Source organism: Camelus dromedarius, chromosome 5, assembly GCF_036321535.1.
Source record: "Camelus dromedarius isolate mCamDro1 chromosome 5, mCamDro1.pat, whole genome shotgun sequence".
NCBI classification, from domain to species: Eukaryota; Metazoa; Chordata; class Mammalia; order Artiodactyla; family Camelidae; genus Camelus; species Camelus dromedarius.
Window position 1 is genome coordinate 68324504 of NC_087440.1, and position 24708 is coordinate 68349211.

Genomic DNA, 24708 nt, shown 5'->3' on the forward strand with positions numbered 1-24708 from the left:
GGGTCCTGGGAGTTTGCATTCCAATAGGCTCTCCTGGTGATTCTGATGTATATTCAGGCACAAGAGCCACAGGAACAGAGAGGCTTGGCGCAGTTATCACAAGCCCAGAGGGCATCCAGGACTAGCCTCTTGTCCATGAGAGGGGTAAGCATCCTGCCTAGAGCCTGAAGGAGCCGGGCAGGCCTCAGAGAGGTGATTCTCCGGACCCAGAGCAGTTCATCCTCAGGGATCCCGCTCCACCTGGTTACTGTCAGACACTCGCACAGACCCCTGAAGGTGACCACAGAAAACCCCTTCGGGCTTGAACTTGGGGACTCTGGAGGACCAACCAGATTGCCTGAGAGCACCACTCAGGTTTGACTCCCTCCCCTCAAGGGTCACCGTCATATTTTCATTCCTTCTACCACGGATTTCCCCTCAGCCATTCCCCAGGCTTCTGGCCTTTTCTAGCCACATTCCAGGCTCACAAGGCTCCAAAGCCCCTGCCACACCCACCTGGGAATCATCAGCTATGGTCCCCACGCTTTCCCAGCTTGCTCCACTCTCTGCCTAGTGAAACACACCCCAAAGCAAGTGCCCTCGCCCTGTCATTCTGGGATGGCCCCGGGGACAGGACGCTTTCAGCCTCCTTCTACGACTGAGGAATGGGGACAGCAGTCCCAGGCTCCTCATCCTCCACCCCAATCCAGACCCCACCCCACTTCCCCAGACCCTCCCCATCCCCCTCGGGGCGCCCTCTGCCTCATCTTCCGTCTCGTGCCAGCTCTAAACTCTTGCAGGTTATCACCTGGGATACGAGCTCATCTGGAGGTCTCCTCTCTGGGTGTTCTGCAGGAAGACCATGGATGCAACTTCTGTCTAGCTGCAGTGGGACTTTGGTTTTTCTCTTTTCTTTTTCTTTTTTTTTTTTTTTGTGGGGGTGGAGAGGGAGGTAATTAGATCTGTTTGTTTATTTAATGAAGTTACTCGGGATTGAACCCAGGACCTCACGCAAGCTAGGCACGCACTCTACAACTGAGCTGTGCCCTCCCCTCTAGCTGCAGGGGGCCTTTGGACCTGGGGACGGGCTGTTCACCAGGCGCCAGCCTCCCTGACCTCTCGGCTCCCTCACAGCATCCCCAGCTTACCCGTCCTCTGGTCCGGTTCTTCCGCTTGGGAACATCCTCTTCTAAATCCTCTTCTTCATTTCCTTCTTCTACATTTTCATCGTTTTCCAAAACCCTCTGAAAGGACAAGAAAATAGAGGGGATGAGAAATAAAATGCAGAGGAGAAAACCATCAGAGGGTTATTTGGGGTGTTCTGATTTTTTGGTATTTTTTTTAACACAGTGAAGATGCAGCCATTGCTTGGGAAGCTAGGCCTCCAACATGCTGGCCCGGAGTTGGCGCTCTCGGCGGTACCATCTCTCTCTCAAACCCCCAGGACCATGTCAGCCACATCCTCCCAGAACACTGACCTTTTTCAATTCTATTTGCCCAAGAAGTGTTTTCTAAAAAGAGAATACTTTGGCAGGGATACTCTCCTACGTGGGCCCAGGATGTCTGGTCAAAACTTACTCTAATGTAATTGTCCTCTTGTTCCTAAAGGGCCACCTCAAAGATGAAAATGTGCTTCTCCTTTCCCTGGCATCCTGGAACCCTGCCCTGTTTGATGAGAACAAGTAACTTCCTGTTCATCTCACCAGAATTTGACATTAATGTGTCATTCATCATCTTCCATCTTTTTTTTTTTTTAAGAGAAATGGATTTTCATTACAGCACATTACTTGTAATGGAGCTTAAAGATCATGAATTTAATTCTAACAGCCCTGTGAGTCACACTGCAGCAGAGAATCCAATCTCTTTTCAGGTAAACAAACTGAGGCGGGAAAGTTTCGACTGCTCAGGATCACACAGCGCATCCAAAGCAAGGTCAGGTTCATCAGCTCAGAGCTTTCCATCTCTTTCTCAGCCCTTGTGTCTGAGAATTCCAAGGTGTATTATGGTACTTCCTATAGGACCTGAGCACTTCACTCCCTTTGGGGGAGGGAAGGAAAGGGGAGGTAAGGTGTGTATCTCTAGGTTTAAGGGAGGGAAAAGGACCCAGCCCCCAGAGTGGAAGTTGGGGAAGGGGAAGGGCATGGAGCTCACTGGATTCCACATCAGGAACCCTGGGTGTTCTTTACAGGCTCACTGTGTGACCTTGGGTGAGTCCTCATCGCTTCATGCCTCAGATTCCCCCAAGTATCAAATAGGAATTCATTCATTCTATCAACAAACATTTGTCCAGGGCTGATGACATGGCAGGTGCTGTGCTGGACCAGCCACAAAACAGCTATAGTCCTGGCCCCAAATGGACTCTACAGTCTAATGAAGGGAAGACAGATTCAAACCACGTATATAACCATATAGTTACAACTGCCATGCAAACTGTGACAGGCAAGTTCAAGGCGCTAAGAGAGGCTGTTAGAAGGGAACTTTACCTAATCTGAGGTCAGGTAAGGCTTACCTGAGGAAATGAACTAAGAGAGTTGAGATGGAAAGGATGAACAGAGACTAACCTTGGGAATAGGGACCAGGGGGAGGGAAGGAGAGAAAGTATTCCAGGAAGAAGGAACAGCATGAGCAAGCTCTCTGATGCAGGGAGGGGAACATGGCTTGTCCAGGGAGCAGAAAGAGGCCAGTGCGACAAGAGTTCAGTGTCTCAGGGAGAGACTGGCATAAGATGATGCTAGAAAGGCGGGTGGGCACCAAATTGTACAGGATAACAGCATCCACCCATCCTTGTGGTGATGATACGACAATCACACAAGCTGGGAAAAGGCTTAGAAAGCAGCACGCACAGTACTGCCTTCTGGGATCACCATCACTGTTCAGGTGGCATCCTAACGATGCCCCTGGCCTGTCCTCCGAGCAGGAAGCCCAGAGGTGAGTTTCCAGCGAGCTTCTCCCGCTGCTTCTTGTCATAGAGCCCCATTCCCATCACAGGGGTCAGGATATTGCCAATTACCAAATCCTCCCAAAGAACTCAAAACGGGACTAGTAAATTCTTGTCTGGATTCTCTGCTATGCTTTTGTGGGAAGTCGTCAGCTGGCAGCACTTAGGGTCTCCGGGCAGACCTTCGCCATCCGACAGGGAAGCAGCAGCAGCTGGAGACGACCTCTGGCCCACAGCTAGGCCAGCCTCTCTGAACTGTAGGTGGGAACACTAGTGATACAATGACAAGTCTTCAGTGCAAAGATGTAGGATAAATACGGGGTGTTGTTATGCCTGTGGTTGCTGTTTGTATAGCCATCGCTAACTTTCTGGGTCTTGAAGTCATTTAATCATGGTAAGTTCCAAGTGCCTCGAATTTAAAGGTCATTGCCTCTGGCATCTCAGTGCCATTCTGACTCCACGCTCGTTTTTCATTATGAAGGTATTTATTACCTGCAATATGGACTCTGGGTTGGAAGGTGAAAAATCAGTGAAGGCAGCTGCACTAGTTGCACTAGTCCCCAGACGTGCTGCATGGCCTCAGTGTCTTGGAGTAAGCTGACTTCTCTCTCCCTCTTCCCACTGGCTTCCCTGTATCTCTAGAACCTCCAGTCCAAGCCCCAGGCCTCAGATGTGACAGCAGCATTTCCTGTGTTTTTGCATTTCCTGCAACGTGGCCCTGACACCAGAGGCCTCTCTACATAAGTCGGGAGGAGCCGGGAGTTCCTAACAAACAAAGCTCTATTCAGGGCTCAGGAAGCAGAGGGGGCGTCCTGTATTAGCAATGAAGGGCAAGGGTGTCCAACTAGAGATGCAGCTGATCCCCTGGTAACTCATGCATTCCCTGTCCAAGGACATTATCTGCAAAATAAACACATTTTAAAATAACTCTTCTCCTTGTTACTCTAAACAGTCTTTACAGTGATGCTAACAATGGTTCTTGGTTGTGTGTGTGTGTGTGTGTGTGTGTGTGTGTGTGTGTGTGTTTAAAAAAAGAAGGAATTCCCTTTTAAAGACTCCATTATCTCTGGCCTGAAACAGTGCGGAAACCTCCTAGCTGATTTCCCTCCTTCCACTGCTGGCCCTGCATCCCATCTTTCTTCCACATAGTGGCTGGAGGGATCTGGAGGAAACACACATTCACTGCCCTGGTTAAAATCCTCCAAATGGCTTCCTTTTTCATGTCTCATGAAACCAAGAGCCTCTTGCAGGTCTGGCCCTGCCCACCTCGCCATCCCCACCCAGGGCCCTTCTCTTCTCAGCTCTGTGCTCCAACCACACCGGCCTTCTGTCTATTCTTTCAACACGATGAGCTGGGACCTATCACGAGGCCTTCAGGAGCACTTTCCTCTGCCCAGAAGGCTGCTTCCTAGGTTCCTCACTTTCTCAGCTCCTTCTCATCTCATAGGACTGAGTTAAGTCCCTGTCTCCCTTAGGACACTACCTAGAATCTGTCCCTCCTCTTATACTGAATCTTCATGCTCTGTTCTTTTCAAAGCAAGTATCCTGAAATGCAATTATTTTGTCTGTGTCCTTGCTTTCTGTCTGCATGTCATAACAGAATATGAGTGGAGGGGACAGGTCTCTCTTGGTTTCTTCATTTCCCCAGAACCCGACACCACGCCTGCTCAGAGGAGACACTCGATAAACTTTGATGGAGCGAATAAATGAATGGGAAAATGAACAAAACAGACCATTTGCTAGACGTGCACTTGATTTTAATAATCAAAGCCAATAAGAACATGTAAACTCCTCTGGCTTTGGGTCCTGGTTTTGGCTTCTAGCACAGCAGATGGTGGCTTTCATGCTCTGCACATAGTAGGCATTCAGTTTACATCAGGGATGATGGTGATGATAACGATTCAACAACAACAACCCGTATACTGGCCCGACGCTGCCTGAGAAGGACTTGAACCCACTGAGAAGGACTTGAACCCACTTGAACCACTGCCAGCTCGAAAGGGAAAGGGCTGACTGTCACTGGAGCATCAAGGCTTCTGGGCAATGGTTCTGTCCCACTCACTGACTCAGTCAAATTACACTAACCAAGCAAAAACTACTCTAATGGGCAATCTAGATGGGACAGACATTGACTTCAAATATCTGAAAGTCCAAAAATGGGGGATAATACATGAATAGCAAAAAAAAAAAAAAAGGAATTAGAAGAAGAAGAAGAAACTCCCAGGTGTCCTAAATGCTGGCGGTAAAAAGAGAACTAGGGGGAAAGGGAGGGCGGTTATCAAGAAAGGCTTCATGGGGAAGGTGGTATCAGGGCTGAGCCTAATAGATGGGTGGAATTTGTGCACGTGGAGATGGAAGAAAAGCTACGCCAGATAAAGGGCACAGCATGACCAGAGGCACGGAGGGAAGAGGCTGAAGAACAGAGGGAGTAAAGGAACTGTGGGAAACAAGCCTGAAAACTAGGTTAGGAGCAGGGAGAGGGGGCTCAAGACGATCACACTCATCATTTCAGATTTATTTAGCAGGAAACAAAAGTGTTTTAGCCAAGTTTTTTAAACAAGGGCGTGGCACAAGCAGAGTTGTGTTTGGGGATGAAAGGTCAGCTAGCAGAGGAGGACATGTCGGAGAGGGGACGGACCAGGGATGGTCAACTCTTAGGAATCTGTTCACTCGTGCACCCACACAATAAACATTTGTTGCGCACCTACTAAGTGTCAGGCAGTGTATAGATGTTTGAGATACATGAGTGAGCGAGATGGACAAAGACGCCTGCCCTTGAGGAGTTTACATGCTATTGGAGGAGAAAATAAACCGTAGCATAATAAATCAGAAAACTATGAAGTCTGTTAGATGGTGACAAAACTATGGGGGAAAAGGAGAGAGGAAAGCATGTAAGAATCAGGGGCACAGGATGTGGTGTTGCACACAGTGGTCAGGGTCAACTCCACAGAGAAGGAGGGACAGGAGCAAAACCTTGAAGAAGGTGAGAGTGAGAGCCCAGCAGATGTGTGGGGAGAGGACTCTACAGCCAGAGCAAAGCCCAGGGTGGAGCGGGCCGGTGTGTGTTGCGGGGGAGGCAGCAGAAGGAGGTGGCGGCCTGGAGCCGAGTGAGGAAGGAAGGAAGAGAGGAAGCAGTGAGTTGGAGAGAGGTAGGAGGGCCATGACTCATACTCGAGAGAACAGGGGCCAGCGTGGGTTCTGAGCGCAGCAAGGGCTCCCTCTCAACCATCAGTAGGGGGATCACTTTACCGCAAGAGTTCAGACGGGAGATGCGTGTGCCCTGGACCAGGTGGGTGTGGTGAGAAGGGGCTATGCTCTGGATTCACATTGAGGGCACAGCGGACAGGATTCCTGATGAATGGATATTGGGTGTGAGAGAAGGACTGGGGTTGAAGACAACTCCAAAGTGTGTCAAACAAATAAAGGTCACAGTCAATAAGGATCTTTACTGGGGCTGGGGCTCGGAGAAGTTGAGGAGGGAGCAAAGATAAGCCATGTTGTGACAACCAAATAGAAAAGACTCGACTGAATAGAAAAGATTCATCTGAACGCAGGAACAGCAGAGAAGGCCACATTCATTGACTCATTCACTGCCTTTAGGGACACCTGACTCTGCCCAAAGGTGCAAGGCCCCCAGGGTACGATGGTGAACACCACCGCCTGGTCCCTGACTCAGTGAAATTCACACACTGGTGCTACTTACGAAGCAAACCAAAAATGTAACTGTTAGTAATTTAATTATAATGCTAATAAATTAATCTGTAAATATTAAATTGGAAGTAAAATTAATAAACATAATTTTATCATATGTACTGTACAACATAAAATATAAAAATTCAATATAAAGTATAAATATAATTTAACTTTAATAATTTAATTATGTTTAATATTTAGGACTATTATGTCTATTTGTATTAATTAATATTATTACAATCCTCTGTGCCAACCATTGGATTCGACACTGGGGAGTCAAGAAAAATGAATAAGAAACAGTCAGAGTGCACCATTATAATCCTGAATGGTGACCCTGCATGGTGACCACCTTAGTAGTGCTGTGCACAGAGGATGGTGAACACACGGGGACAGGAGCCACTGACCCTGCCAGGAGGGTGACTTCGAAACTGGCCTTGAAGAAGGAGTGGGCAGTGATGTGAAAGGATAAGACGGCTGGTGTACCGGCGCCGAGGATGGGGTGGAGCAGGGAATCACTCTGGACAGGCTGGTGCAGACAACCGAGAGTTCAGAGCTGGACTGTGGACTCTCAGCTCCCTGGGGAACAGGACCCAGTCTGTTTTGCTCACCATTGCGCCCCCCAGGACCTAGAACAGTGCCTGCTGCACAGTAGGCTCCCAAACTGCATTTTGAATGGATAAACACAGAGAGGGAGGGAAAGGGGGACAGGTTAAATCAGAAAAGAATTTGCGAGCTCCCCAGCAACAGCGCCCCGAGGTAGCTGAGGCACAGCCCTGTTCCGTGATAGGAGGACCAGAGCCGGGGCTGGAGTTCTCAGGAGCACAACGGTGATGCTCGGGGGCGTCCCACCAGCAAGCACAGAAATACCTGTATCTCCTGGATGCTTTCCTCCTCCCTGGTGTCCACCTTCTTCTCGACCCCCTCCCCGCGGAGCAAGGCTTCCAGGGTGGTGCTTTCTGAGGTGAACCCATCCTTCTTCAGGGGCAGCTCCACTTCTGAAAAGCAAGGACAGAAAAGCAGCCTCAGGTCACTCGAAGCAGGAGGGACAGGAGGAGGGGCCCCCAAGGGCATTGCAGGAACTGGAGCTCCTGGGGAGGACTCGACAGCCTGGGCTCTCTCCTCCCAACACTGGAGCTTTTCTGTCTCCAGCCACAATCCCCGAGACAGAGCCCAACCCTGCCTGCTCCCTTAGAGACAGCAGAAGCAGAGCAGAAAGGGCGCCAGATGGACGTGGGGTCAGATGAACTGGGTCTCCGTCCTGTTTCTGCCACTCTCCAGCCCTGTGACTTTGGGCGAGGCACTGGAGGATGCCCGAGCCCTTTTCCACATCTACAAAGTGAGGGTGACAATGCCCAGCCCCCCACAAGGCCATTTTGTGGCGCATAAATGTGTTCCTTCACATTAAAGTGCTTTGAGCACTCCAAAGCGGTACACCAATGTCGGCCTCGGTCTTATCATCCTCTCCCTCTAGGCCAGCTCTTGTTTGGTGACCCCACGACCTCCCCCGGCCATGCTGGCTGCCCGGCTCCAGTCTACCCCATGAAAAGTGATTTTAACTTCAGAGAGGCTGTTCTAATCAACTCATCAGGGAAGTAAAGGCCTCTAAAGCCAAGGGAAGAAAAAGAACGAGGGCAGATGCCTCACAGGCCCCAGACCAGCAGCTGGGAGCGGCAGTGCCCGCACGCCGGGGCATCTGTTCTGAAGGCATCAGAGTTTGATTGGCTTCCTGGGGCTTGAGGTCATGGGGCCACTGGAGCAGTGGCAGCCAGAGCCAGCCCGGCCCATGAGAGAAACCAAGGGAGAAACAGAACTCCCTTCTCATGACATCCCCCCAAATTGTAACCCAAAGGAGGTTCTTGGGGACTTTTTTGTATTTCCCCAGAAACAGAAAACTCAGGTACAGGTGATCACATTTGGATTTACTACAAAATATTCCTCCAACCTCTCCTCTGATCCAGTACCTCATACCCCACTGTGATTAGATGCACAGGCCCCTCCCTGCATCAGGTTAAGATGGGTGCAAGATCTGACGGCGTGGTGCCCGAGCAAACAGTCATGGGAGTGAACGGCCCATTTGTACAGAGTTCAGTGTGAGGACTGTTTACAGAGGTGTGGACAGGAGTAAGGGACAACAAGGAATGGTGAAGCACCCAGGGGAATTAACAGCAGGGAGCCATGAGCACTCCTATTCCCGGAGGGACAGAGAGAGCGTTTGCGAGACCTAGAGAGCGTGCCATGGAGCGCCCCCGGTAGGCGCTGTAGCTGCAGCATGGCTCTTGAGCGCGCACGCCAGAGAACCGGGCGCAGGGACACATGGCCCAACCTCTTTCTCCCTCCATCCTCGTCTTCCTGCTCTGCCCTCCCATTGGCCAATGGCCAACCTCAACCAGGAGCCAGAGGGCAAGGGAGCCTCACTGATGCAGCCACCGGGGTCAGCTTCCCGGGGCACAGGGCGGTGTAAAGAAGGACAAAGGGCGGATCTGGGGGAGTACACGGAAATAACCAGCACAATCAAGCTGTGTTCCACTGGGCTTTATTCTGCCTCCAGTGGAACTCCAGCTTCCCCCGTCTCCTCCACCAGAACCAGGCACAGGCTGACCAGCCCACGAGAGGAACAGCACTCGGGGCAGCCCATTAAAACTAAAGAAACTCACACCTATGTGTGACCAGCCCCCAGAATACAATGGCGGGAAGGAGAAACAGTACCTAAAGTCCCTTGAGAGATAAGGACTTTGAGAGTTTTCTTAACATGAAAGTCAAACAGGATCCACCTCCATCAAAAAGCACTAGCACCAAATCAGCCACCTCTGAAACTCACTCACCTATTCATTCAACAAACATTTACTGCCACCTGCTATGTGACAACCACTGTGCTGGGGCTTGGTATATAGGAGGTGAACCAAATAACGACCAGCCAGGCCTCTAAATGGTTTACAATCTAAAGAGACAGACATTAAATGCTAAATACAAAATAAATATGCAATTTAAAAATGTCATAAATGCTATGGAGGTAAACAGAGTGAAATGCAAAGGAAGAATATGGTGGGAGGTGGGGGGGTTTACTTTAGGTCAGGGGGTCAGGGGAGGCCTGTGTGATAAAGTTACATTTAAGTGTCAGAAAAATAGTCAACAGTCTGTTTCAATGAGTTCAATGTGCAACTCGAGAGCTTGCTCCGATGACATATTACTCTTTCTCCCAAGTCAGAAAAGGCTTCCAAATGTCTAATTTAAAATGATTAAAATGTGTCGCCTCATGTCCTGTCCTCAGTCAAAAGAGAACAGCTCTTCAGCATCCTTCAAACTTATAATACTCATATATATATATATATAGATCTATGAAGTTCATATTCTAGTATCCCCCTTAGCCTTCTCAACACTAAATAAATCCTATTTCCAGAATTGCACTGTATTTTGGAGCTGAAAAAGGCCTCACAGATCATCTGCTTTAATCATTTTATAAATGAGTCACCTGAAGCTCAGAGAAGTTAAGTAACTTCACAGAAAGCCACACAACAGGACAAGAATGCAGCCAAATGATCTTTCCTAGACATGGTTAAGAGGGTGACTAAAGCCCCACTGGCTATATCTTTAGTAGTAGTTTGCAGGCTCAGGCTGAGCCCTGACCAGTGTTAATACATTTGTGTACACGCAGACTGCTTGGCACCCAGTAAACATTCACAAGGTGGCACCTGTTACTGCTGTGTTATCACTTAATCCCCTCCGCCACCCAAGGTGAGCACAGTTATTGTCCCATTTTACAGATGAGGATGCTGCAGCTTAGGGAGGTGTACAACTTGCTTAATATCACACAGCTGGTAAGGAGCAAAGTCCAGCCTTGACCCCAGTCTGCCTCAGAATCCATTCACCTAATCTCTAGACTGTATGGACTTCACTCTGCCTTGCGTTGGTCCTTCCACGAAAAGGAAAGTTTATCCTAACCTTTGTGCACATCCATTGCATTCCTATACCCTCTCCATAGTTTTCATATTTCGGGATAAAAGGCAGATCTTTGCTGAGGCTGAGGGCAGGTGTGTGTCACGGTTCTGAGCTCTGCTGTGTATGAACATCCCCACGTGGTGTTCACCCCACACAACAGTATTGAGCCCACACAGAACTTTCCATCACTGCTGAACTCCCTCCGCCTCCTTCTCCTGCTCCTCCTTCCTCCTCTGCTAAGTATTCCTCCATCCTGCTTTCCCATCATTCAGTCTACTTGCTCAGTCCTCTGGTCCTTGACAAGATGGGCACAGTGTCAGAAGAAAGAGGGAAAAGAGAACCAATACGGTAAGACTGAAATGGGCTCTCCTACCTGCAAAGAGCTAGGAGGAACCCCAACAGCATCTTGAGTCCAATCCCTTGTTGAGGAAAGTAGAGCACAGAAAGACAGAGACTCTCCCAGAATTCCAGAGAAATTGAGTGACATTATCCTTACCTAGTTAACCAAAATATTTAATTGGCTCATAGAAGTTCTGCTTTCAGAAACTCCTGGAGTCAAATACTGGCCTTGCCACGTATTAGTCAAGGGACCACAGGCTAGTTACTTAAACCTCTACATCTGTTTCCTTATGTGTTAAACGGGGATGATGACTGTATCTATTTCACAGGGTTGGTGTGAGAATTAAACGTGGTAATACACTGCTTAAAGAAATTCTACAAAGATCCACAAAAACTAGTATGAGAAACAGAATAGGAAATGAGGCTGAATTTTTGTTTTGCTTTTTTTTCTATTCAAAACTTAAGATTCAAAAGGAGATCATATGTGTAAAGAGCCTGGGATGTTCTAAGTGCCATATAAATGCTACATGTTATTATTATCAAAGCTTGGATGATTCTGATTTTAATGGTACAGCAGTGCTGTCCAAAGGAAATATAGTACAAGCCGTTTATATAATTTTAAGCTTTCTAGTAGCCACACTTACAAAAGTAAAGGGCAACAGGTGCAATTAATCTTAATATATATATTTTATCTAACTCAGTACATCCAAAACAATATCATTTCAACATGCAATCAATATTTTTAAATTATTCTAGTTTTTTACATTATTTTATTCACATTAAGTCTTTGAAATCTAGGGTATATTCTACACTCACAGAGCATCTCAATTCAGATTAGCCACATTTCAAGTGTTCCATAGGCACATGTGGCTGGTGGCTACCGTATTAAACAGTGCAGGTTTATAGCATTAAAAGCAACATGTGCTATGATTTTGCTTCCAAAAAATGGAAGGACATTAACTATGGTTCTTCATGCTGTCTACTTGATACCCGGCTGAGCGCCATTCCAGAACAGCATTCTTGCTGACCCCTGGCAAACCCTGGTTTCAAAGCACTATGGGTAAAGCTGGCAAGGTCAGAGTGACAGGCTAACCAGTGCCCTCCCAACAAAGCAGCAGAGAGTACATTCTCTGGCTCCTGACCACAGGAGGTCCCAGAGTGAAGAAAAATAAGGTAACGGGTCCAAGCTCTTGCACAACGTATGTCCTAGACATATTCCCCATGAAGCCCTTAGGGATTTCCTTGATTCAGTTTTATTCTAATACAACTCATCTGGATATAGGATTGAGAAATGCTTTATAAGCGTATTCATTTTGACCCTCGCACAAATTTGGGGACCACATAACCGGACAGGAGCCATCCAACATGTAACGTTAAAAGAAAATGGTCTAAACACACACACGTAATTCATCTTTAAATTAGCCTGATTTTATTCACATGGATATAAACCCACGGATCGTTACTCTCTCCAGAGCGGCAGCAGCTGTCACCCAAGCCAGCCGCCTCCCTGGGCCCCTGTAAGCAGCTCAGCCTCCACTTCTAATTGGGAACAGAGATACTCCTTGGGTGACTTCCAGCACGATCCATCACACCAGAGACAGCTTCTGTGCAAACCGAAGCAAATCAGTTTCCAAATAAGAAAAAACCTCTTAGACAAACAAGGATTGAAGCATAGAAAGTCTTTCTAAAAAAAATAGAAAGAAAAGAAAAGCACAAATAAAAGCAAAGCCAAAAAAAAAAAAAATCACCAGTGAAGAGCAATGGCTTCCCTCTAGGGCTGTGGACAGAGCAGCCACCCTCTCGGGTGAAGATCAAAGCCACAGGCTTCTGACACAGGTGCCCCAAGCCTGCCACCCAGCGCATCGAATGCAAGGCTTCCACTGGGTTGTTGGAGCCACTGAGCTCATTAACAGGATGCAGGCAAGACAAGCCCGAAAGTGCAACATGGGAGCACAGAGAGTAATTAAATCCCAGGTCATTTAAAAATGCAGACGCTTAGATGTCACGGACTCACGGTGCCTCTAACTCCTCATGCATTTTTTGGCTCAGGATGGAGGACTGGGGACCTGCAAGTCATATATGGATTATAATAAAATATGCCATATAAGAAACAGATTAAGACAGTTCTTCTTTGGGGAAATATACAAAGAGAGGAGCTGTCTGTTAGCTGTCGAGTTTGCAAGAGATACCATCTTTTGGGAGGCTGTGCTCTGCCAACAGACAGACTGCCCCAAGGGAAATCGTGGTGAAACACCCCGACAAGGCACATCCATCCGTCCATCCATCATGAGCTCTCCCTGATGCAGGAGCCTGGAGATAGAGTCATAGTGCAAGGGGAGGGAAGAATCCCACAGACAATGGCAGACAATCTTCCTGCTACATCATAAGTGCTCGGAATTTTTTTTTTAACCTGCCCCTAGTTTTTCTTTAAAAATACAAATGTGCAGTTTTCTCTTCTGGGTGCTTATTATTTTGAGGAGCTAAGCTCATCATATTTCTTTAGATTTACACATCAACTTACTCCCAAGGAGCAAGAAGCTTAAGAGTCATTATTTCATTTATCCCCATCAGCTAAAGGCTCATGGGGACGGAGAAGGGGGTATTGTTATCTCTTACCCCACAGGGGAAGAGATTGGAGGGGGCCAAAGCCCTGATTTCCTGAGATGGTGGCAGGCCCGGGAATCCATCTGCTCATTCCTCAGGGGTGCCATTTTCTTGGCTACCCTGGACTCCCTGTTTTGTGATTCATAAAGCTCAAAATAGATGAGGTTCACAATGAGGACCCGTTGCCCAGGCTGCACCCTGCAGGCCCTTGTTACTGCTTGTTTAGAAGCCCAGGACAGCCACACAACAGAAGGACTGATCCTTCCCCCAAGAGGTGGTCCCCACTCTCTGCTGTGCCTACCCACTTGCCCCTAAGCCAGCACACAAGGATGGGCCCCTGTTGGCAGTACCCAGAGATCGGCAACACAGATGAGCATTCTCCTCCCCCCTGAGAACAGGAAAACACCCACACTGTCAAAGGAAGCTCTCCACTGGGCTGGTCAGCAGGCCACATCAGTGCAACTTAGCAGGAAGGTGAGGGAGGCGAGGGACGGTGGGAATGGACTGAGTCGGGAAATGGATCGAGCGAACACAGATCACTGGAAAGTGCAAGAAGCTGTCTGGGGTGAAATCTCAGCTCTAGTATCGTGCACTGCACACTTGGCCTTGATCTCCTCATCTGTAGAGCTGGAGAGCTCATATCCTGGTGTTGTTCCAGGGCCAGAAGAGATAATGGACTTATAGCATCTGCAGGGGAGGATGCTCAGTTAATGGGGGAGCACCCTCCTTTTTGCTTCCCAATGTCTCCATCTCCTTGTGCTTCTCAGCCAAACTCCTCGCCTTCTGACACTCTAGGACCATCAGGTACCAGGAGGCACAGCTCCCCCAGCCTGGGCATGGGTCCCGGGGGAATGGAAGTGAAGGAGTCAAGTCTGGAGCAGTTAAGAGGATAGGCGAGGCTGAGGATGAGGCAAGGCTGGGAGGGCAAGATGCTGCTCTAGTCCAGGGGACACTGTCCTGCAGATTTGGAAATCACAGCAGAACCACCTAGAAGAGATCTTGCTCTTCCCATTCACTTGATAAATCATTATTGAGCACTTACTGTGTACCGGGCTCTGTTCTAGGTGCTGAGGACACAGCTGAGAACAAAAAACAAAAGCTCTTGCCCTCACAGAAGTTACATTCTAGTAGGGGAGAAACAAGACATAAACAAGCAAGACCCATAGTATGACAGATGGTAATTGGTGTTTTGGAGAGAAACTGAGCAGAGGAGAGGAAGCTGGAGTCCCAGGGGTCAGGGGAGGGTAGCTGCAGCTTTAGATGTGGCCAGGAAAGCCGGAGCCTGAAGGAGCAGGGAGGGGGCCATGCTGCCATCCAGGAAAGGACATTCTAGACAAAGGAGCCATCAGTGCCAAGGCCCTGAAGCCAGAGCCTGTCTGCCCAGAGCACAGTGAGCCTGAGGGCAGAGCAGGAGCCCAGTTCCGAGAGCTCCCGGGCCTTGAAGGGCTGTGTGGGCCACTGCGAGAATGCTGACTTCTACTCTGAGTGCCATCTGAAGCCACGGGCAGTTTCAAGCAAAGAGTGACATTATGACACCTATATTTTAACACTCAGAAAACAACTGAAGGAAGGCAAGGGCAGAAGCAAGACCAGTTAGGAGTGACTGCAATAGGCGTGAAGCCCTGCCAATGAGCCAGCGCTTAGGAGAGGGCGTGTGTGATACAGACAAGCCCTGCCTTCGCAGCACCTATGTCCTGGTTGCCAAGTACAGCCAGAGGGCAGTTCCCTGGCCCCTGAGCAGGGGCATCCCCACCCAGTGAACCAGGATAGAGGCCGGGTGTGGAGGCTGGGGACCGAGTGCCAAGGGACAAAGGTATATAGAGCCATACAGAGTGAGTCCACAGAGGAGCGGTTCTCTAAGATGGCCGATCAGCCTAGGCCAAGGGCAGGAGAAAAGACCCAGCCAGACAGGCCTGGCCTAGCACCATGGGATGACAGGTGTTCGTAAAAGCAGAGAGGAAGCCTTCCAAATTTATCTCTGTGCCCCCGGCAACGGTGCCAGAGGACTGAGTTCTGGGACACAGGGGTGAGTCTGGGAAAGCTGTGGTTCTGGTAAAGGTGGATCCCACAGCCAGATGCCAGGCCTTCTCTCCTTGGTATAAAAGATACTAGACTTGGGCTTTTAAAAGACTCTAAGGCAGAAATGGGTTCGCATGCTGACCAGACAGCACATGCTCTTCCAGCTGGGCAGTGAGCTGCCCGCAGTGAGCACATCCCTCGTGCTAGGGACAGAGACAGCGTCAGCTGAGATCTCCTCAGCCCAGCCAGCAGGACAGCACAGAGATGGCATCACGGTGCCTCTTCACACTGGCCAAGCCCTCCAGCTCCACCATCCCACGTGACTGTCAAAACAACCCTGGGGAAGCAAGCAGTGCAGCTGCAGTGACCCACATTTCACAGATGAAGAATCAAGGTCAGAGTGGTTATTGCTCAAAATCACAAAGCCAGTAGGTAGAGGGATCTGAACTTGAACCCAGACCTTGTGATTCCTATTTGATGCCTTTTCTCCTGCAGAGCACAGCTGTTCAGCACAGTGGAGGCCCCTACTACCCCAAACCAAAGATGGCAAAGCTGGGACAGGCCCCATAGCCCAGGCTCGGAATCGGATGGAGAGGCCAGGTCAGCTGCCGAAGGTGCCTCCTCTCCTGCTCAGCCTCAGTCATCTGGGATGTGGGCATGATGAGAGCCAAGCCATGTTCTACAAGCTTGAGACCAGACACCAGGCACCTTTCTTCTTTTCATCCCTTGAATAAATCTTTGCTGTCCGCCTACTATGTGCCAAGCCCATGCCGGGTGTTGGGGTTACAGATGGAGTATCGGGTGGGCCCCTGCCCTCAAACGTGTGCACTGGGGAGAGATACAAGTGAACAGGCCCTGGTGTAACAGGGCGATTCCTCAGTCTTACAGCCCTTGCCCTAAACGTGACTCTGCTGGGGCCGAATGCAAACCACGGTCCGGGAAGCTCAGCAGCAGGTGTGCGCGCCGCCCGGCCGACTCCCAGCTGCGGCCGGTTTCCTGCGCCAGCCCAAGCGCCCAGAGCCCCGCCGAACGCACACAGTACCAGGGCCCCGGCCCGGTCCCCAGGCCCCGGCTCCTTTCCCCAGACCACCTGGAAGGCGAAAGGAGCATAAGGAGCCCGGGCACGGGGCCGGGGCTGGTGTGGCCTGCCCACCTCTCTCTGGCTCCCCTGCTCACAATGCTGACAAGAGCTGAAGAAGCGGCTGTTGCGGCCTCCACGATGGATGGCGGCAGCTCTGACACGGCAGGAAAGAGACAAATGACTGGTCATTTCCCCCTGATGCACTTGAAGGCATCCATTCTCCCGGCCGTACCAAGCTCAGGCAACCCCCCTCGCAGAGACAGATAAGCTCTGACAGATGGGGGTGGGAACCCAGCGTCCTTCCCCCTCGGAAGGACACAGCCAGACTCCTGCGCGGGCCGGCAGAAGGTCACGCTGCCCGTTGGCTCACACCTGGCCGGGGGCTCCACGGGTCCCTTCCTCGGCGTCCCTGCATCTCGCCCACCCCCGCCCCCGGTTCATCCCTGTACGGAGCACACGGGGGAGGGGAGGCAGGGGGCACAGGGAGCCAGCTGACAGGCTCATCAATCTCGGGCTACACGCTTGGCACTTTGGCGTTCCTTAAGCTGTTTCTGGATGGGGAGAGTGCTGGAGGAGTCGGGGAGACTGTCTCGAGGAGAAGAGAAATCGCACCGAACATCAGAGAGCAAATGGTGGAAGAAGCCGGGGACTATTAGAATGTGGGCCATGTACAAAAGCAGTAGGGAACTAATTAAGATGCAGGATTTTCAAAAGCTGGGGAAGTTGGCCACAGCCTGCTCCCATCTGTAGACTTCTGGCAGTGCAGTGTGGCCAGGACACCCTAGGCGGGCAAAGCCGCTCTCTCCACCGCTGCCCATGCAGGCAGGACTCAGGCCTCTCTGCCCGGACCGCCCCCTTGGGGGTACCCCTCCAAGGGTCCTGTGACTTCTTGTTGGCTGGCTATGGCACCCTCTGCTTTGGGGCACCCTAGCCTATCATATCCTCAGGGTTCTTGCCCAACTGTTCATGTTCCCCCAACAACATGTGGTGGGGCGGTGATTATCCTGGTCATTCATGCCCAGTCATTGAGTGGCTGCCCAAAAACACAAGAGAAAGAACCAGAACTCTATTCCTGGCTTCCTTCCTTCTCATCACCCTTGGAATCTGGCAAGGGTGGCAAAGAGCCATGCTGCTCCCCAAGTGTCCTGGAGCAGAAGGGATTTACAAGGCCCCAGGTACATTCCAGGAGGCCTGCTGATCCGATGATGCCAGGATGAACGTGTGTATTGAGTCCTGGAGCAACATGGCGCCAGTCCTGGTAGGTTCCCCCATTGGGTTCTATCCTTGGCTTCACCACTGATATCCCCTGGGAAATTAACTTCCTAATTCAATGCCACAGTTTTCCCAACCTCCATATATAACAAAGATAAAATCTGCTCTAGACCACAGGAACCATAAAATCTGGGGTTAGAAGATGCTAACTGATCTAAGCAGACTACCTGTGCATTTAATACAGGAGGACACAAGTAAAAGTTTGTACTCAGCCTTTTTCCTTTTCTTCATTTAAAAAAAAAAAAAAAACAGTGAAGTTAAAGGCTCTTTTTTAATCAGCTGGCTTTTGCCCAATATCTGCCCTGCTTCAGGGCCTTCTGGTGGATATTTACACCCACCTTTCTCTCCTGCCAGCTCGGCTTTCCCTTTGCAAGGACAGAGCTCCATTCTTGGGGAAACAGTCCAGGGGAGGCCCGCCTCCGCACCAGTCCCCACCCAAGTCTTCGTGTTGCCTGAATTGTGATGGCTGCGCCTTGAAACACCTTGCATTTGCCTCTGCAGCCAAGTGCAAGCTGCAGGGAACACTGAACTCCATTGTCAGTCAGCAGAGAGAAATAATGTTGTATGTGTTGTCCTTCAGATGCCCAGGCAGGTAGGAGGTTGCAAGATGTTTATTCAAGACTGATTGGAGGGGTAATGTTAGGCGTGAGAAACACAGAGGTCCAGGGACGTTGAGAATGCTTTCAAATTCCAAAGAGCTCTCCCCAGCTCTCAGCACCATCCCACCCCCACACAGACACATTTGTACTTTCAGCAAGTAAGTAAAGAAACATAGGCAGGATGGCACATTCACAGTGAGGGAGATGGGATGAGGACAGCAGGCCTGGGGAGTACTCCATCAGTGTATAATTTAGCCCAGGAACAAACAACTTCACAGCAACCACAATCTGCTCCCCACTCCTGCTCCGAGATGTCACAGGTAAGCTCTGTGCTGTGTGGGGCTGAACCAGAAGTGGATGTTTCTGCAGCCCTGCCCTCAGCCCTTCTCCAAGGTCCCTTAGCATTCCTGAATGGACACCCCCTCCCCTTGCCCTGACCTGGTTTCCTGACAAAGCTCTCGGCTCTGAAGACCTGGGGTCAAGGACCACTCTAACCCACATTATACCCTGGCCTTTGTTGCTGAAAGCTGCCCACCACGGGCTGGACTCAGGCAGGGACACAAAGGAAGATGGGAGGGGCAAACTGGGTGTTTCCATGGCAAATTGGGTGTTTCCATGGCAAATTGTTTGTGGCATCTCCTTATTACGCATAAAAAGGTCTGACATGGAAGGAAACTCATGCCTTGAGACAATTCCGCTCCAGGCCAATGCCCCATCTCTCACTAATCAGGGGAAATTCTCTCTCCCTCCCCTGAGGACACAAGGCGCTGATGGTGGAGCCCAAGAGAGGAGAGGATGGGCATCCACAGGGCCTGGGTGGTGGAGGGGTGCCAAGGGTTGGCTGGCTCATTCATTGGTTTTCTTTCAACATAAACACACTCTTTCAGTTTCTATAGATTTAAAGAGATTCAGCCCAAGATGGACAAATTGATTATCAGTTTTCTACAAGGTTTGCCCAAAGAGGATTATACATAATATTGTGCAATTTGCTTTTTTTCTTTCCACTTAAAATATAGCTTGGATGTCTTTCCACTTTTTCTACTTGTTCCTTTAAAGGACAAAATAGTATTCCAGTTTATGAATGTACTATATATTTAACTAGTCCCCTACTAAGGCACCTTCTGGTTGTTTTCATTCTTTGTTTGTTGTTCTTACAAACAATGCCACAGTGGACAACCTGATACATTCTGACTATATATTAATTTATAGGATAAATTCCCTAGCCATAGAATTTATAGGTCAAAGGGCATGTGATTTTTAAATACTGATAGGTGCTATGCACTGACCTTCAAAAAGGGTACATCCAACTCCACTTCAGTGTGCAAAAGAGAGCAGGCCCCCAGCCTCTCCCTCCATCTCTGAGAGGTGGGCACATGGTACCTGCACAGGGACCCCTGCCAAGGGGACATAAAAGGGCTGAGAGCCAGTGTGTGCTCTCCTAACCCACCAGAAGGGGCGCTGTTTATAAACGTCCACCCAGAGGGGGCGCCTTCTTCTACATTTGCACAAAGATGCCATACCGGCTAGTTGGGACCCTGGATGAAGAACCTTTTCTGAAACGCTGGCTTGTGTGAAAAATTCAACTGCAAACGTGTGTCACCTCCAGGAAGAGAGTGGTACATTTATTGGTCATGCTACTTTGTGTTCTCTAGACGGGCCCTGATGCTCCAAGGTCCGAGCCCGAGGGGCCCCATCACTGACTCCCAGACACTCCCTGGGCATCTTTATTCACAACTTAACAGTCACAGGCTGGTGAGGAGGTATATCCTAAGAGTCAGGCCCGGCCCAGTGGTACAGACTCAGAACATGATACAGAAACGACACACCTGTGGCCCGAGGCTTTGGGGTTTTTGTTTTTGTTTTTAGTAGGCTTAGTAGTAGGTCTGATTACCCAGAGAGGGAACAAGTTCACCGAGGAGGATCTCTGTCATTTGAAAAGCTCTGGACAGCTTACTGTTTCTCAGCGCCTGCTAGGTGCTGGTGTGGAGGAGCCAGCCTGCCTTGGGTGGGCCCAACTTTGCTAGGGTCTTGTGCCACCATGAGATATGGCTACACCTCTGAGGGCACATCCTCAATGAGCCTGGCGCTCATCCTTCCAGAGAGGGTCGTCCCACAGGTCCCTGGCCATCTCTGACACTGGGCCTTTTCCTGCTGAGGCCTGGAACAGCCACCTCAGCCTCTGCCCCAAACGTGAAGGCAAAGCCCAAGAAACCTTTCATGTGATCCCAGATACAGACACGGTGCCACAGGGCACTTGGCTACAGCACACTGCCAGCCCCAGGGTCTTCCTTTACCCTCTCCACATTCAGCACTAGGAGGCCTGTGTTAAAAGTCTGTAGACAAAAGGACCAGACACTGGTAAAGCAGCTTCTAGCCTCAGTCCCACCAATAGTGAGAATATAGGTTATCAGATTCGTGAGCAGCACAGTAAATCCCGCTTGGCTTTGCCAATAGCCTATTAAATGAGCTTATAACACTTTTACCCCTTCATTCCTTCTCCAATTCCCAGGGCTATGGTTATATCACCAAAGGAAGTGATATAAATGAAAATGCTTCATAACTTTGTAAACTAGTGTGCTGTTCAGATACTGGTTATGATGAGGAGGATTCAATCAGAGTGCCCCATCTCCTCAGTGGCAGTAATTGGTGGGGTAGACCTAAACCCACTCAGCTAATCAGTCCTTCCAGAGACTTCTCTGCCACAGCTACTGAAGGGAACAGCCTTTCTGCTGGATATGATGAGTGCTGAGTCTATGGCTGCTGGTGGCTACTTTGCTTGCCCCATGAGGAGAAGAGAGTGTTAGAGGTAGAAAGAGGGACACAAAGCCCTCACTATGATGTTTGAGCCCCTGGATGCAGCTTTGCCTGAAGCCCAGATCAACTCTGGGTTCAGTATTACATGAACCTATTTCCCTCTTTTTGCTTAAGGTAGTTCGACTTAAGTGTCTGACATTTATGACTGAAGAAATTTCAACCGTCTCTTGGGTGTATTTTAATAATTAATGTATTAGTTTTACAATCATAAAATAAAGTTTTTAAGGGAAAAAACTTGTTGAAATTTCTTTAAAGAAACTTAAGTTAGCATACCAGCAGCAGCATGAGGAATCAGAAACAGCACTGAACAGAGAAATTGAGCAACCTGGATTTTCTGCCGGTTCCCACAGGAATTGCTGTGTGAATTTGAGCAAGTCTCTTAACCTGTCTGGACTTCAATGAAATAAAGAATTGGAGTTAATGATGTCCGAGATATTTTACAGTACTAAATGTCTTTGATTTTATAGACGACCATCCAATTAGTCTGATATAAAGTGTTCCTAATAGATACTTTTTATATGAATATTAAGAATAGAGACTTTTAAAAAGAATAAAGACTAAGTTGGTGTCAAGTATTTATAATAAAATCATTTAAATTAACAAGTTACATATGAGATATCCTCATATACATGTAAAATATTCATTGATTCACTGGTTAAATCGGAAAAATTAGAAACAAAAATTGGGAACAGCCCGGTTAAATAAGTAGAGATGCAATCATACAATGGAATATTGTGTAATTGTGAAAAAGAAATGAGGAAACTATATATTGACATGGCCAATGCCTGAGGCACATTTTTTAATGGAAAGGGCAAAGTGCAAGGTGGTTATGCTGGGTGCAAAGAGGAGGGGGAGGTCATATGGATGTAATTCCTGGTGTGTGTATAAACTCTCTCTTGAAGAATCCCCCAAAACACGGTACCATCGATGCCTCTTTGGAGACTGCATCTTATTTTTCACCATACAATATATCCTTTTATAGCTTTGGAATGTCAAAACATGTGACTGTATTCCCTACTCAAAAATTTTTTTGATTTTTAATTGAAAGGGTAAGAAAAGGCAAATACCATTGCACATGGCTCATTTGATCCTCATGAGGAAGCTGTGAGGCTGGCTAGGAATCCCAGGAACCACTGTGCTATTTACAGGTGGGGAGATATACCCAGCGGGTTCACATACTCCAACATGGACGCACGTCCAACTAGTGACAGAATAGTACCCTCGCTCAAAGCCCACACAGCCAGTGGGCATGTGCTCCCCCTCTCACCATAGCACCTACTGCAAAGCTCTGAGTGGGGTAGAATTAAATTGGTCCAGTTAAGAATCAAACCAGGGACTACCTCATCACTCATCCATGCCACATCCAAGAGACCAAGACCAACGGATCTGGAACAGGTAAGGAGGGAGCCCCCACCTCCAAAATAAATTGTTCATATCGACAATTACTTATGTTTAATAAAGAAACAGGGACAGTGTGGAGTCATGTCATACTGACTTGTGGTATCGCCACCTTTAAGTCTTCAAAGCCAGTGTTTCTCACACTTCGATATGCATTCTGGGGATGCAGTCCTGGGGATCTGATAAAATGCAAATTCTAACACAGAGGGTCTGAGGTGAAGCTCAAGATTCTGCATCTCTACCAAGGTCCCAGTGCTGCTAGTCAAGACCACACTTTGAGTGTAATTCTAGGACCACAATGACTAATATGGCCACCACTAGCCATGTGTGGCAATCAAGCACTTGAAATGTGGTCAGTCTGCATTCAAATGTGTTAAAAGTGTAGGATATACACTGGAGTTAAAAATAATAACAAAAAAAGCAAAATATCTCATTCATAATTTTTATATTGATTACATGTAGAAATGATATTATTACGTTAGATTAAATAGAGCATTGTTAAAATGAATTTCACCTGTTTCTTTTTCTTTTCTTTTCTTTTCTTTTTTTTTTTTTTTTTTGAATGCTGAGACTAGAAAACATAAAATGATACATGTGGCTTACATTATCATGCTTTGGGAGACTTGGCTCTCCCACAACCTGCATCTCAGGGAGCTTGAGACAACCTCAGTTTTTGCAAGGGTCTGTAAATTGTGCAAGACCATTTGAGAACTTGGGTGGAGCACCTACCCCTAACAAACAAAACTTTTGCACAAGTGAAATCTGGGTTAAAGTGAACAATCAAAGCATGCTTAACAATGGAAACGTGAGAAAGCATCCCAACAGCTGTAAGCAGAGATTTTGCAGAGAAAAGGCAGCGTAAGGAGCCAGTGTGGAAAGGCAGGAGTGAGGTGGCATCACTAGGCAACCAGCCTTGCCAGATCTGTGTTGTTTGGTGACAGTGGGAGGGGGTATGTCAGCTCTGCCTTTGCTCCACTTAACAGCACGGTTGCCACCACTCTGAGTCATGTCCCAGCTCTGGCATCCCCCAGACCAGAGGTTCCCTTAAAGCTAAGGACCCAGGGCAACCCCTTGGCCTTGCTGCAACCCATGAGGTCTAAAAATGGCCATCCGGTCAGAAGTGTAATAACAGATCAGTAGTCAAGAAGACTAACCAATACCTTCTGCATGGCCACAAAGCAATCAACATCACCTAGAGGCAAATTCTGAACTGAAACTCTTTCACTCCCATGTCCAAGATGGGTTCTGTTTTTAGTGGCTGGCCCTTTTCTTGTAAGATGCTCCAGAAGTTCATTCACAGTAAGGGGGAAGAGGGTACAGGGTTCACTGTCCTCCTTAGAAACACACAGTCCGGGACGAGGTTGCTTTACTCGAAGCCACAGGAAGGTACCCCCGGCTCTAAAGGGCTGCAGTTCCTTCCACTCTGTTGCGAAAGTCATTCCTGCTGGGCCCGTTCCCACCCTGTGCCTGCTGGCTTTCCTCTCCTTGGGTAGCGAGAGAAAGACAAAAGGAAGGGGAAGGCCTGAGACCCCAAGAGAGAGGGAAGCCGGTTGGGGTGGGGGGGTGCATATGGACCTGGTTATTCCTGAGAGCACCACGTGGACACACTGTCCTGGAAAACTCAGCTCTATGGACAAAGCAGCCCCGCACTCCCCACCCTTCCCATCACAGGCCCAGCCAAGATCCACAGGGCACTGACCAGGTTTTATTTCCAGCAGCCGCAGCTTCGGATCCTCAGGCGGGTGCAATCGTCTCTTCTTACGCCAGCAGCGGGCAGGGTACGTGTACAGCTGGCCTGGGGCGAGGCCTGTGGACAGAGACAGTGTAAAGGTTAAAGGCTCCAGGCTGGAAGGGCCTTGGAAACCAACCCTGTCTAACTGTCTCATTCACAGTAAGAGGTCATACAGCTGGTAGACGGTGGAGCTGAGGCAGGATCTAGGTCATCTGACCCCAGGACCCTTGCTCTGTCTGCTCCACAGTGCTGTCTCAGCAAGCACATGCCAAAATGAGCCATCACTGTGACCAAAACCAGTTCT

The 24708-nt window shown here is 48.9% G+C and overlaps 1 protein-coding gene across 1 annotated transcript in view; it reads right to left on the bottom strand.

The window, feature by feature from the left end:
* The window catches only part of LOC105086255 (zinc finger protein DPF3), a 199870-nt gene that overhangs the window by 56814 nt on the left and 118348 nt on the right, over positions 1-24708 (bottom strand). Inside the window, exons 3-5 of the mRNA XM_064486090.1 lie at positions 24372-24479; positions 7478-7605; positions 1128-1223 (exon numbers count right to left, since the gene is read on the bottom strand). Coding sequence (XP_064342160.1) covers positions 1128-1223; positions 7478-7605; positions 24372-24479 — 332 coding nt within the window. The remainder of the gene's footprint in view (positions 1-1127; positions 1224-7477; positions 7606-24371; positions 24480-24708) is intronic.